Source organism: Schistocerca piceifrons, chromosome 3, assembly GCF_021461385.2.
Source record: "Schistocerca piceifrons isolate TAMUIC-IGC-003096 chromosome 3, iqSchPice1.1, whole genome shotgun sequence".
Taxonomy (NCBI): Eukaryota; Metazoa; Arthropoda; class Insecta; order Orthoptera; family Acrididae; genus Schistocerca; species Schistocerca piceifrons.
Window position 1 is genome coordinate 703670957 of NC_060140.1, and position 14218 is coordinate 703685174.

Below are 14218 nucleotides of genomic sequence, written 5' to 3' on the forward strand. Positions count from 1 at the left end.
TTTCAAGGTTATGAAACAACTCACTAACAGTTGGCAACAATGACATAAATGTTTCTACATTCTTAATGGAAAGTAAACACATTTACTTATATAATAATCTTTGCTGCTCAGGATGTTCTGGAAAAAATTGGGTTTTCTCTTGGTAATTCACATTCTGCTTGCACGACATCTTGATCACGTAACTAGCAATCTGTATCCGGTGCTCCCTCTCTCTGAATCCAGTGTGTAATGGGTCCAGTATTTATGCCTGTGCGGAGTTAAGTGTTCCCTCATCGGTCCACGCCATGCCAGGTACTCCATCTGAGATACATGCCTGTCAGTAGCAGCAACCATTGTATTTGCTAGCCGTAGCAGTTCTGACTGCTGTGCATGTACTTTTTGGATGTTACCAGTTACTAATTTTGTCATGTGACATTCTGTTCCACCTCCAAGTTGTGCTATGTGCTCACTCTTTTGATTGCCATCATTTAAGCTTTCCTGCGCACTGTGCTATTCTATTACTGTAGCCAGCCACCTCAGGTTCTCCGTCTGAGGTCCGCACCCAGTAGGGGCGGTTGTCAGATTATTTTGTGGACATTGGTGTTCAAATTGCCATTCATTCTCGAAATGACTGTCCTTCAGTACTTGATTTGCTGTCTGAAGTATCACCATATGTGCACCACATGTTGTGGTGGGTTATTTGCTCTGTCATCATTTCCAAAGTTATTTCCTCCAGAGTTTGAATGTTGCTTCCATAGTGTCTTTAGGAAATTGAGCGCTGATTTCGAGGCAGAGCAAAGCTTATTTCCATGTGATGGTTGATAAGATTCTGTTCTTGTTGTTGTTGTTGTTGTTGTTGTTGTTGTGGTCTTCAGTCCAGATACTGGTTTGATGCAGCTCTCCATGCTACTCTATCCTGTGCAAGGTTCTTCAATTCCCAGTTCCTACTGCAATCTACATCCTTCTGAATCTGTTTAGCGTATTTATGTTTTGGTCTCCATCTACGATTTTCACCCTCCATGCTGCCCTCCAATACTAAATTGGTGACCCCTTGATGCCTCAGAATATGCCCTACCAACCGATCCCTTCTTCTAGTCAAGTTGTGCCACAAATTTCTCTTCTCTCCAATTCTATTCAATACTTCCTCATTAGTTATGCGATCTACCCATCTAATCTTCAGCATTTTTCTGTAGCACCACATTTCGAAAGCTTGTATTCTCTTTTTGTCTAAACTATTTATCGTCCACGTTTCACTTTCATACATGGCTACACTCCATACAAATACTTTCAGAAACGATTTCCTGACACTTAAATCTATACTTGATGTTAACAAATTTCTCTTCTTCAGAAATGCTTTCCTTGCCATTGCCAGTCTGCATTTTATATCCTCTCTACTTTGACCATCATCAGTTATTTTGCTCCCCAAGTAGCAAAACTCATTTACTACTTTAAGTGTATCATTGTCTAATCTAATTCCTGCAGCATCACCTGATTTAATTCAACTACATTCCATTATCCTTGTTTTGCTTTTGTTGATGTTCATCATACGAGGGCGGTTCAGAAAGTAACCTCCGATTGGTCACAGTGCGGGTTGTGGGGGGAGTAGCGACGCCATCTGTGCGTTCACGCACTCAACAGGTCAGTCGGCATCAAGCCGTGGTCGAGTGAACGTCGTACCTGCGCTAGTTTAGTTTTTGTGGCAGTTTGAAATGTGTGCTGCAATAGAAAACCCCGCCAAATGTGAAGTGCGTGCTGTCATAAGGTTTTTTACAGCCAAAGGATATTCTGCAGCAGCTATTCATCGTGAGCTTTGTGCCATGTACGGACCAAGAGTTATGAGTGAAGGAGTTGTCCGTGAATGGGTACGTTTATTTAAAAGTGGACGAGAAAACGTTCATGATGAAGAGAGGAGTGGTAGACCATCATTGGTGACTGACGAACTCGTTCAGACAGTTGATGCAAAAGTTCGTGAAAATCGACGTTTCTCAATGTTGGAGTTGTCTACTGGTTTTCCACAGATTTCTAAGACTCTCTTGTACGAGATAGTGACAGCAAGATTGGGTTACCGTAAGTTCTGTGCACGATGGGTGCCCAAAATTCTTACCGACCACCACAAAACTCAAAGAATGGCCTCTGCATTAGACTTTCTGTCACGTTATGAGGACGAAGGAGAACCATTGTTAAACAGAATCGTGACCGGTGACGAAACCTGGATTAAGTACATGAACCCTGAGACAAAAGAACAATCAAAGATGTGGGCACATTCAAATTTGCCTACCAAACCAAGAAAAGCCTCGCAAGATTTCTCTGCCAGAAAACTGATGGCAATGGTGTTTTGGGATGCCAAAGGGGTGTTGTTGGTTGAATTCATGGAACGTGGTACGACCATTAATCAAGACGTGTACTGTGAAACAATAAAAAAGTTACGACGGGCTATACAGAACAAACGCCGTGGTATGCTGACTTCCGGTATCGTTTTTTTGCACGATAACGCCCGTCCTCACTCTGCTCGCAAAACAACGGCCCTTCTTGACTCCTTCAAGTGGGACGTTATCAACCATCCACCTTACAGCCCAGACCTGGCGCCAAGTGATTATCACCTCTTCATGCATTTGAAGAAATGGCTCGGGTCACAGTGGTTTGATGACAACGAAGAGCTCAAAGATGCGGTCACAGGCTGGCTCCAGGCACAAGCGGGTGATTTTTATGCAGAAGGAATTTCAAAGCTTGTGAAGAGATACGATAAGTGCCTCAATCGCTATGGAGACTATGTAGAAAAATAGTACAAAGATGTAGTTGTAAGATGTATACATTAAAATATTTTTATTTAACTTTGTGTATTTTTTTAAATCAACCGGAGGTTACTTTCTGAACGGCCCTCGTATATATTCCTTTCAAGACACTATCCATTCCATTCAGCTGCTCTTGTAGGTCCTTTGCTGTCTCTGACAGAATTACAATATCATCGGCGAACCTCAAAGTTTTTATTTCTTCTCCCTGGATTTTAATACCCACTCCAAACTTTTCTTTTTTTTCCTTTACTGCTTGCTCAATATAGAGATTGAATAACATCAGGGATAGGCTACAACCCTGTCTCACTCCCTTCCCAACCACTGCTCCCCTTTCATGCCCCTTGACTCTTATAACTGCCATCTGGTTTCTGTACAAATTGTAAATAGCCTTTCGCTCTCTGTATTTTACCCCTGGCACCTTCAGAATTTGAAAGAGAGTATTCCAGTCAACATTGTCAGGAGATTTCTCTAAGTCTACAAATGCTAGAAATGTAGGTTTGCCTTTCCTTAATCTATTTTCTAAGATAAGTCGTACGGTCAATATTGCCTCATGTGTTCCAACATTTCTACGGAATCCAAACTGATCTTCCCCAAGGTCGGCTTCTACCAGTTTTTCCATTCATCTGTAAAGAATTTGTGTTAGTATTTTGCAGCCGTGGCTTATTAAACTGATAGTTCGATAATTTTCAGATCTGTCAACACCTGCCTTCTTTGGGATTGGAATTATTATATTCTTCTTGAAGTCTGAGGGTATTTCGCCTGTCTCATACATCTTGCTCACCAGATGGTAGAGTTTTGTCAGGACTGGCTCTCCCAAGGCTGTCAGTAGTTCTAATGGAATGTTGTCTACTCCTGGGGCCTTGTTTTGACTCAGGTCTTTCAGTGCTCTGTCAAACTCTTCACGCAGTATCATATCTCCCATTTCGGCTTCATCTACATCCTCTTCCATTTCATAATATTGTCCTCAAGTACATCGCCCTTGTATGGACCCTCTATATACCCCTTCAACCTTTCTGCTTTCCCTTCTTTGCTTAGAACTGGGTTTTCATCTGAGCTCTTGATATTCATGCAAGTGGTTCTCTTTCCTCCAAAGGTCTCTTAATTTTCCTGTAGGCAGTATCTATCTTACCCCTAGTGACATGCGCCTCTACATCCTTACATTTTTCTTCAAGCCATCCCTGCTTAGCGATTTTGCACTTCATGTCGATCTCATTTTTGAGACATTTGTATTCCGTTTTGCCTGCTTCATTTACTGCATTTTTATATTTTCTCCTTTCATCAGTTAAATTCAGTATCTCTTGTGTTACCCAAGGATTTCTATTAGCCCTCGTCTTTTTACCTACTCGATCCTCTTCTACCTTCACTATTTTGTCTCTCAAAGCTACCCATTCTTCTTCTACTGTATTTCTTTCTCCCATTCTTGTCAATCATTCCCTAATGCTCTCCCTGAAGCTCCGTACAACCTCTGGTTCTGATTCGGTGTGGCTTTTATTTTAATGGATTCTTTAATAACACTGTCCCAGTAGCTGGGTGTCTGTGTCTGAATCTTGACCATCATAATTCATTGAATGATTTAGTTCCAAGCAATGTACGGTTATAACTGACTTGGAAGCCTATTTGGGTCTGGTATACTGTTAGTGCATCTTACACCTGATGTCAATGCAATGGTCTCAATAGTGTGGCCAATATATGACATACCACATTGACGTGGTATGTGATAAATGCCCAGTTTCTGTTGGCACAGATCCTCCATTACACTCCCTAACAGAGCCTTAATCTTGGTTGATGAGCAGAAAATACTGAGACATTATATTTGAGAAGAATTCTGCTGATTTTGTCAGATACCAGTCCAGCATGTGGCAAAAAAGCAACCTTCTTTGCTTCTTCGTGTACTTCTGACAATCTGGCAGAGAAGCAGGGTGCAGTGCATTCTGAATATCAATGTGATATTACATATATCGATCAGACCAACAGGATCATTGATATCATGTGTAAGGAGCACCAACACTATGCCAGACTCAAACAGGCTTCCAGGTCAGCTATAGCCAAACATTGTTTGGAACTAAATCATTTTATGTATTAAGATGATGTGAAGATACACACACCTAGATACTGGGTTGTGTTATTAAAGATCCATTTAAATAAAGGTCACACAGAATCTTATCAATCATGACATGGGATATCATCTTAGCTGTCCCTGGAATGCAACACTCAATCTCCTGAAGATGGATTGGAGGCAACAGCCAAACTCTGGAGGAAATAACTTAGGAAATGGTGACAGAGCAAATAACCCACCACAACCAACACATGGTGCACAGCTGGTGATCCTTCAGACAGCAAACCAAATACAGTAGGACAGTCATTTCAAGAACGAACGGCAGTTTTACACCAGTGCCAGAAAATAATGTGACAGCTACACCTAGTGGGCACAGACCTCGGAATAATCACCTGACATGGCCGGCTACAGTAACAGAACAACAGTCAACTGGAAAGTCTAAATGATGGCAATCAGAAGACTAAACATCCAGTCCTAACTTGGAGAGGGAACAGAATGACAGATTACAAAATTACCAACCAGCAGCAGCCAAAAAGTACACACACAGCAGTCATAACAGCTACGTCTAGAAGGTTGCTGCTACTGACCACACGTACCTCATACAGAGCAGTTGGTGTGGTACAGACCAATGACAGAGTGCCTAGCCCCACATAGGCGTAAATATTGAACCCATTACACACTGGATTAGGTCTCAAGGAGCACCTTATGATGACTGCAAGTTACACGATCGAAATATCATGCAAGTAAAATGCAGATTACTGGCAGAAAACCTGATTTTCCAAGTTGACAAAGCCTCACCGGGAGAGCCTGGTAGACCTACAGAAACAGTGTTGTTATAATAATTGTGGTGTATTTTCATTTAATTAGGGGCCTTAATTTATCTGTTTACTTCAGCACATAATGTACAGAGCATATACAGATGATGAGAGAAATCTGGGATGAAACTTCCCTGTGACTTGTCTCGTGCATAACCTGCAACTGTGACTGTGACTGTGTGTGATATCTGTAGCAAATAATTAGCACAGGCACTTAAAACAGAAGCCACTTCCTGGCAATGGTAGGTACAGTCTTTATTGCTAAGAAGTGTTAACATATCAGTTGGCAGGAAGAAGCAACTCACAGCAAGTGTTATGAGCGTTGTTAGGAGGTGACCATTTGGATTTTATACGTTCTGCTCAGGAGGCTCATTGGCCAAAAGGTCTACTGTCAAAATTATTTTGTGTAACAGTTTTGCACTTACGAAATAGGGATTCAGTCAGCAGCCCATGCAAGGGCAGGACAGGATCTTAGGCTATGGCAAGTGGAACTGTGATTTTAAAAGTGTTCCATGTATTAAGTTGGATCTTTCAGTGGTTAGTAAAGATGTTATACTGTTATGGACAACTGAAAGAGTTGGCAAGTGCGGTTCCCATGTGTGGATGTGACAAGTTCACTGTTTTTTGTTTTTGTGTTTAATGAATGAACACTTGCTCAGTGGACAGAAGTCTCATATCAGAATATGGAGACATCAGTAGCTGCATGTAGTCTTCTGTGACAACGAGGCGAACTTGACGAGGTCCAATAGATTACAGTAAATGCTTTTGTTCCATTGGGAACTTCAGTTGTACGTTCTTTTGTTTTTTTCCTTTTTGACTGTAGGGTGTCATCCTGTGTTGTTTTACGGAGGAGATGCTAGAAAGTGGTTGAAGATGGAGTAAAGAGGGTTTGCAGTGCTTGTTTTCCAATTCAGTGGTTAGGTCTGAGAACCTTTTCAAAGTAGCTGGATTGCTAAGCTGCATTGTCTAGCTAAGTAGAAGTAACGATTTTAACTTTGTTATATGTGTAAAAATGCACAGAATTAATTTGGGTGAAAAGTTTTTAAGGAAGTCTATGGAGCAATATGTCACATATAATTTGCCTCACGTGCCACACATCATCAAGAATATGTCAATTCTGCCTGTGGCCACAGATGTTACTTCACACAACACCAAGGAAGCTCCTTGGACTAGACAGAAAGAATGTTACACCCATCTGCAACTGAAGAAATTTCTCCGGAATTGAGCTGTTTTTAAAACCACTTTTATATCTTTATTACCATATTGAAAATTATTCTCAGATTCTTGCACATTATCTCAGTTACTTGTTTTGCACTGTCTACACTTCTCCCAGCAAGTTAGCAGCAGTAAAAATCAAGCTCTGAATTATGCCTACAGTAACAGCACTGCATATGAGTTCAGACTCACAAACCTACTCCTGCAAAAATTTCGCTTTTTATTGGGAACTGACAGTATCTCATATGTTTTTGGAACTAATTTTCCATTGCAGCTTCTCTCGATAGTGAGATCATACTATACACCTTATATGAAATAATAACTACAGTAATAATTGTACTGGTATATCAAATTCTGAAGTATACTGCATACTGGGAGTCAACTGTACTCACAGTCCATTCTTTGAGATTCCAGAAAGGAACAGTTAATATACTGCCATTTTATCGTGGTAGAACTTTAATTCATTGAGGCCACAAACATAATTTTTGTTGTACACAGTTTATAATACAAAAATCACCAAAAACAGCATCTCACCTTCAGAATATTGATATGAAGTATGCCATGTATACAATTTGTGCTACATTAGCTTATCTCAGCACAGTGGTAATGACGTGTCTTTTGTCAGAAGTGATTAGTAATGAAAGTAACAAATAACAAATATTTAGTAATGGATAAATAGCTCTGTAGTGCCAACACTGACAATACAAAATTTTGTCATCACTTAACCGTAATTATAAGTTCATGTTGCAGCTTTTTTTAACTTCACAGCAGTGATCTTGTGCAATCAGATATGCATAACACAAAGTAGGGCTGCTCAGTAAATTTAACGAATTTTAATTTTTCGTTTTCTGATTAATGTGCTTCAGGAACCTGAATATGTAGGTAATCAGTTCTGTTTTCTAAATTCCTGTGTATTTATGTTTTTTTCAGTATGCACAGTATCAGCGCTTTGCTGCTGAAGAGTATGTGCTGCAAGCAGGCGGTATCTTGTGCCCCCAGCCAGGTTGTGGTATGGGCATATTGGCTGATCCTGACTGCAGACGTATAACGTGCACCGGTGGTTGTGGGGTGTGTTCCTTAATTTTATACAATATTTTTATTGTCACTCTGTCCATTTCTTTCTATACAAAACCAGGGAATGAGCTATAATGACAAGATAAAATAAACAAATAAATAGTTTTCTGAAAGTAGAAACAGAGAGGGAACTCAGTGTACTCCATGAAGACATAGAAGCAGGACAGACATGATAAATATTGTAAAACATTTTAAGAATTTGAACTACAAGAATTGGGACCTTCATAATTGATAACAATAACTAAATCATGAGTGAAAATGAAATGTATCCCAGAAATATGCATCTAAAAACTTGTCAAATAAATAAAAGGGATGTAGTTACCCACCTAATCCAAAACTCAATTTGATACCACTTTGGGAACTTGCTAAAGATTTGGAACATGGATTTATTGTTGCAGGTAATTGATACTGCAAAATTCAAATTCCTTCCTAATCGGTCGTGCTGTTAATGCATTGTGGATTGGAGAATTGTTTGTTATTGGTTCCTTGCATCTTATTTATGATAAATATTGTGATACAGAATACATGACATGTTCCAGGTGGTTGTAATTACAGTGTGGTGACTCAGGAAGATTCAGTGCGAGCTGTAATTATCATATGGCAGTTAAGCTTAGTAGATATGCTAACGATTTAATGTGGAACCAATTTACACTGGAAGAAAATTAGTTCAAATTTTGACCACCGGATGCAAATCTGGCACTGTAGAGATTCTTGTCGACACCTCCGGTGCTCGTATTGAACTAACTGTGTAAGCAGCAATATCTAGATGTTGTGGGTTGGGCAGCTACCCCTTGTTACAGATGTTGGATGTCGTAGGCTGGGCAGACAGGTAAAACAGGACAGGTGGTGAACTGTCATGGCGCTAACATCAGACTTTACTCCTGGACAGCGTACAAATGTGTCTGAACACAAACACTGCACCGAACACTCATAATGGTAGGCCTCCACAATTGACGACTGTGCATGTGCCAATGTTAATACCACGAGATCTGCAACTACGACTGAAATTGGCACGGGACCATCGGCACTGGACATTGACGCAGTGGCAGAACGTTGCATGGTCTGGTGAACCTTGATACCTTCATTATCATTCCAATGGCAGGGTGCGAATCTATCGTATTACAGGGAAAGCTCCTTGACACCTGTACTGTGGGACAGCAAGCTGGCGGTGGGTCGATTATGTTCTGGGGAACATTCACATGGGCATCCATGGGTGCAGTGGAGTTCGTGTGAGGCACCTTGATGGCCAAGGACTATCATACTCGGGTGCTTGCAGATTACGTATACCCCTTCTTGACGATCATGTTTTCCGATGGCAGAATAATGTGCCATGTCATAAGACCAAGATTGTGATAGAGTGGTTCAAGGAAAACAGTGGCGAGTTCCAATGTGCTGGTCCCCTCATCTTGCCAGATCTAAACCTGATCTGTCACATCTGGGACGTTATTGGACATGGCGTCAGAGCTCATTGCCCCCTCCCTGGAATTTACGGGGATTAGGTGACTCGTGTGTGCAGATGTGGTGCCAATACCCTCCAACCTACCAAGGCCTCATTGCTTCCATGCTACAATGCATTGCTGCTGTTATCTTTGCCAAACATGGACATACCGATTTTTGGTAGGTAGTCATAATGTTCAGGCTGATCAGTGTATACATCTTTGTTGCATTCACAGCCCCAGATTTGCACCTGGTGGCCAAAATTTGAACTAAGTTTTTTCCAGAAGCATAAATAGCGTCCACATTAATGCATTAAAGTATGTATCAAGTTTTGCTGCTGTATGATAATTACAGCCCATACTGAACCTCTGTTAGTAGCTGCACTTTAATTATAACCACCTGCTATCATTTCTAACGTGTTTCATTAACATCAACATATGGGTAAATTTGGATCTTTTACAGATACATGATCAGTTATTTATTTTGTTCAGGAATTTGCTTATGATGTAGAAATGTTTTATGTGATGAGTGAGGAAAGGCAAGCACTCACCTATAGATAGGAGGGATGGAAAGGGCTGGACCAACTAGGATAAGGTGTGGGGTATGTGGAGCAATGAGAGGTAAGAGACATGGAGGCAGATAGCTTTCAGCATTCAGTTAACAATTATGATTCAATGGAGAGATCTTATGACATATGAGTAATTTGGGGGGGGGGGGGGGTGCAAAGTTGCTACTCAAAAAGAGTGAGATGGAACATGATGAGAGAGGAAAGTGTGAGCAAGGGACGAGAACATCGGTAACTAGTGGGAAAGACATGACTGAGCATCTGAGCATGGTAGCTAGCAGAAATAGAAGCCACAGGAATTGGAAGAATTGAGGGTATAATGGAGGGAAAGTTACCTCCTGTACAGTCCAATGCAGGTGGTTTTTATTTTTAGCAACCGATGGACAACTGTGTTCTTAGGCATAATTTTGCAGTTGTATTTATCTGATGGATAGCTATTTAGTGTGAGTGTGGCTTCAGCTGCCAGAGACTGTAGTCGTGTGTGTGTGTGTGTGTGTGTGTGTGTGTGTGTGTGTGTGTGTGTGTGTGTGTGTGTGTCATCTGTTTTCGATAAAGGCTTTGGCCTTTTTGGCTAAAAGATTATATTGCGACAGTCTCTTTGTTGTGCCTCTCTGTGACTCAGCATCTCTGCTATACGGTGTGTGGCAACTTTCCTTTTCATAATATTGTCGCATTCCATCCTGGATTTTCCATTCTTTGATAGCTATTTAGTTGTCACACTCACACGGAAGACTTTGCATTACTTTGAGCACAGCTGGTACTAGACATAGCTGTTTTCTTGTGTGGTAATGTCTTTGATTGAATAGGAATTAACTCTGAGTGGAATGCAGTTGGAGATGCTGAATGTTTCGTGTAGAGCAAATCAAGCACTTGCTTGTCCACAGGAGAATGACCCTATGGAATGCAGGGTTGGGAGTAGCAGTGGTGTTAACATTGACGAGGCAATGTATCTTATAGCAAGAAGGAGTAATGATCCAGAAACAGTGAAACATTATAAAAACTATTGCACTGTATTAAAAAAAGTTATTAAAAAGTCCAGAAGTATGTGCATTATGCCTGAGATTAGCGCTTCTGATAATAAAATTAAAACAATTTGGAATATTGTTTAAAGGAAAGAGAGCAACCGAAAGCACAGGAAGATTGTATTTCTATCAAACTCAGTGGAAAGTTTGTCAATAGAAAGTCAGAAGTAGAAAACATTTTAATAATCATTTTTAAGTGTTGTAGAGAAAATATGATCCAGCTATTCATTAGAAAATGCAAGGCAGCACACGAAGAGGCAATACCTATACAATTTGATAAAACTGAAATTCAACCCACCTCTCCTACTGAAATTAGGAAGAGGATAAATTCATTCAAAAGGAAAAGCTTGCATGGAATTGATGGGATTTCTGACAGAGTACTAAAAACTTGTTCCCAGCAGATAAGTAGGATTCTCAGCCACATATGTAATGGCTCACTGAAACAGGGCATTTTTCCAGACAGATTGCAATATGCTATTGCTAAACCAGTGCATGAAAAAGGGAATAGGTCTGATGCTAACAACTTTGCCCAATCTCACTTCGGACAGTTTTATCCAAAATGTTTGAAAACGTAATGTATTCCAAGACTGGCATCACATATTTGTAAAGTTGGAGTTCTAACAAAATGTCAGTTACGTTTTCAGAAAGGCTTTTCAACAGAAAATGCTCTTATGTGCTTTTACTGATCTAGCATTAAATGCTCTGAATAACTGAACATCACTCATTGGGATATTTTGTGATCTCTCAAAAGGTTTTCGACTGTGTGAATCATGAAATTCTTCTAGATAAGCTTAAGTATTGTGGTGTGAGTGGGACAGTGTACAAATGGTTTAATTCATATTTAACTGGAAGAATGTTGAAGGTTGAAATTAACAGTACAGACATTCTGCGAAACTCAGCAGAGTCCTCTAACTGGGTAGGTATCAAGAATGGTGTCGCACAGGGTTCAGTCTTGGGGTCCCGTATTGTTTTTAATGTATATTAGTGACTTGCTACTCTATATTCAGGAAGATGAAAAGCTAGTTCTTTTTGCTGATGATACAAGTATAGTAATCATAGACAACAAATAAGAGTCAGCTGAGGAAATTGTAAATAATGCCTTTCATAAAATTATTAAGTGCTTCTTTGCAAATAGACTCGCACTAAATTTTGAGAAAACACAGTACATACAATTCTGCACAGTAAATGGCATAACACCATTGCTAAATATAGACTTTGATTAGAAATCTGTTACCGAGGCAGAATATTCCAAACTTCAGTGTGTGCATTTATGAGAAATTGAATTGGAAGAAACACATTGATGATCTGCTGAAATGTTTAGGTTCAGCTACTTATGCTATTAGGGTTATTGCAAATTTTGGTGATAAACTTATCAGTAAATTAGCCTACTATGCCTGTTTTCATTCTCTGCTTTCATATGGCTTCATATTTTGGGGTAATTCATCATTAAGAGAAAAAGGTATTCATTGCACAAAAGCATGTAATCAGGATAATACACTCCTGGAAATTGAAATAAGAACACCGTGAATTCATTGTCCCAGGAAGGGGAAACTTTATTGACACATTCCTGGGGTCAGATACATCACATGATCACACTGACAGAACCACAGGCACATAGACACAGGCAACAGAGCATGCACAATGTCGGCACTAGTACAGTGTATATCCACCTTTCGCAGCAATGCAGGCTGCTATTCTCCCATGGAGACGATCGTAGAGATGCTGGATGTAGTCCTGTGGAACGGCTTGCCATGCCATTTCCACCTGGTGCCTCAGTTGGACCAGCGTTCGTGCTGGACGTGCAGACCGCGTGAGACGACGCTTCATCCAGTCCCAAACATGCTCAATGGGGGACAGATCCGGAGATCTTGCTGGCCAGGGTAGTTGACTTACACCTTCTAGAGCACGTTGGGTGGCACAGGATACATGCGGACGTGCATTGTCCTGTTGGAACAGCAAGTTCCCTTGCCGGTCTAGGAATGGTAGAACGATGGGTTCGATGACGGTTTGGATGTACCGTGCACTATTCAGTGTCCCCTCGACGATCACCAGTGGTGTACGGCCAGTGTAGGAGATCGCTCCCCACACCATGATGCCGGGTGTTGGCCCTGTGTGCCTCGGTCGTATGCAGTCCTGATTGTGGCGCTCACCTGCACGGCGCCAAACACGCATACGACCATCATTGGCACCAAGGCAGAAGCGACTCTCATCGCTGAAGACGACACGTCTCCATTCGTCCCTCCATTCACGCCTGTCGCGACACCACTGGAGGCGGGCTGCACGATGTTGGGGCGTGAGCGGAAGACGGCCTAACGGTGTGCGGGACCGTAGCCCAGCTTCATGGAGACGGTTGCGAATGGTCCTCGCCGATACCCCAGGAGCAACAGTGTCCCTAATTTGCTGGGAAGTGGCGGTGCGGTCCCCTACGGCACTGCGTAGGATCCTACGGTCTTGGCGTGCATCCGTGCGTCGCTGCGGTCCGGTCCCAGGTCGACGGGCACGTGCACCTTCCGCCGACCACTGGCGACAACATCGATGTACTGTGGAGACCTCACGCCCCACGTGTTGAGCAATTCGGCGGTACGTCCACCCGGCCTCCCGCATGCCCACTATACGCCCTCGCTCAAAGTCTGTCAACTGCACATACGGTTCACGTCCACGCTGTCGTGGCATGCTACCAGTGTTAAAGACTGCGATGGAGCTCCGTATGCCACGGCAAACTGGCTGACACCGACGGCGGCGGTGCACAAATGCTGCGCAGCTAGCGCCATTCGACGGCCAACACCGCGGTTCCTGGTGTGTCTGCTGTGCCGTGCGTGTGATCATTGTTTGTACAGCCCTCTCGCAGTGTCCGGAGCAAGTATGGTGGGTCTGACACACCGGTGTCAATGTGTTCTTTTTTCCATTTCCAGGAGTGTAGTTAGCCTATCCAAGATCACGTTGCAGACATTTATTTGAGGAACTTGGGGCATTCACAATACCTTCGCAATAAATGTATTCACTCATGAAATTTATTATTAACAACCTACCCCAGTTCAAACATGATAGCAAGGTGCTTAGCTACAACACTAGAAGAAAGGATGATCTTCACTATTCTGGGTTAAATCTGACTTTGGCTTAGAAAGGGGTGAATTATGCTGCCACAAAAATCTTTGGTCTTTTGCCAAATAGCATTAAAAGTCTGACAGATAGCCAACCAGCATTTAAAAACAAATTAAAAGAATTTATTAATGTCAACTCCTTCGACTCAAAATATGAATTTT

The 14218-nt window shown here is 41.7% G+C and overlaps 1 protein-coding gene across 1 annotated transcript in view; it reads left to right on the forward strand.

Annotated features, from left to right (window-relative positions):
- The window catches only part of LOC124788237 (E3 ubiquitin-protein ligase parkin), a 64498-nt gene that overhangs the window by 33751 nt on the left and 16529 nt on the right, over positions 1-14218 (forward strand). The window contains exon 6 of the mRNA XM_047255420.1: positions 7788-7925. Within this exon, the coding sequence (XP_047111376.1) occupies positions 7788-7925 (138 nt within the window). The remainder of the gene's footprint in view (positions 1-7787; positions 7926-14218) is intronic.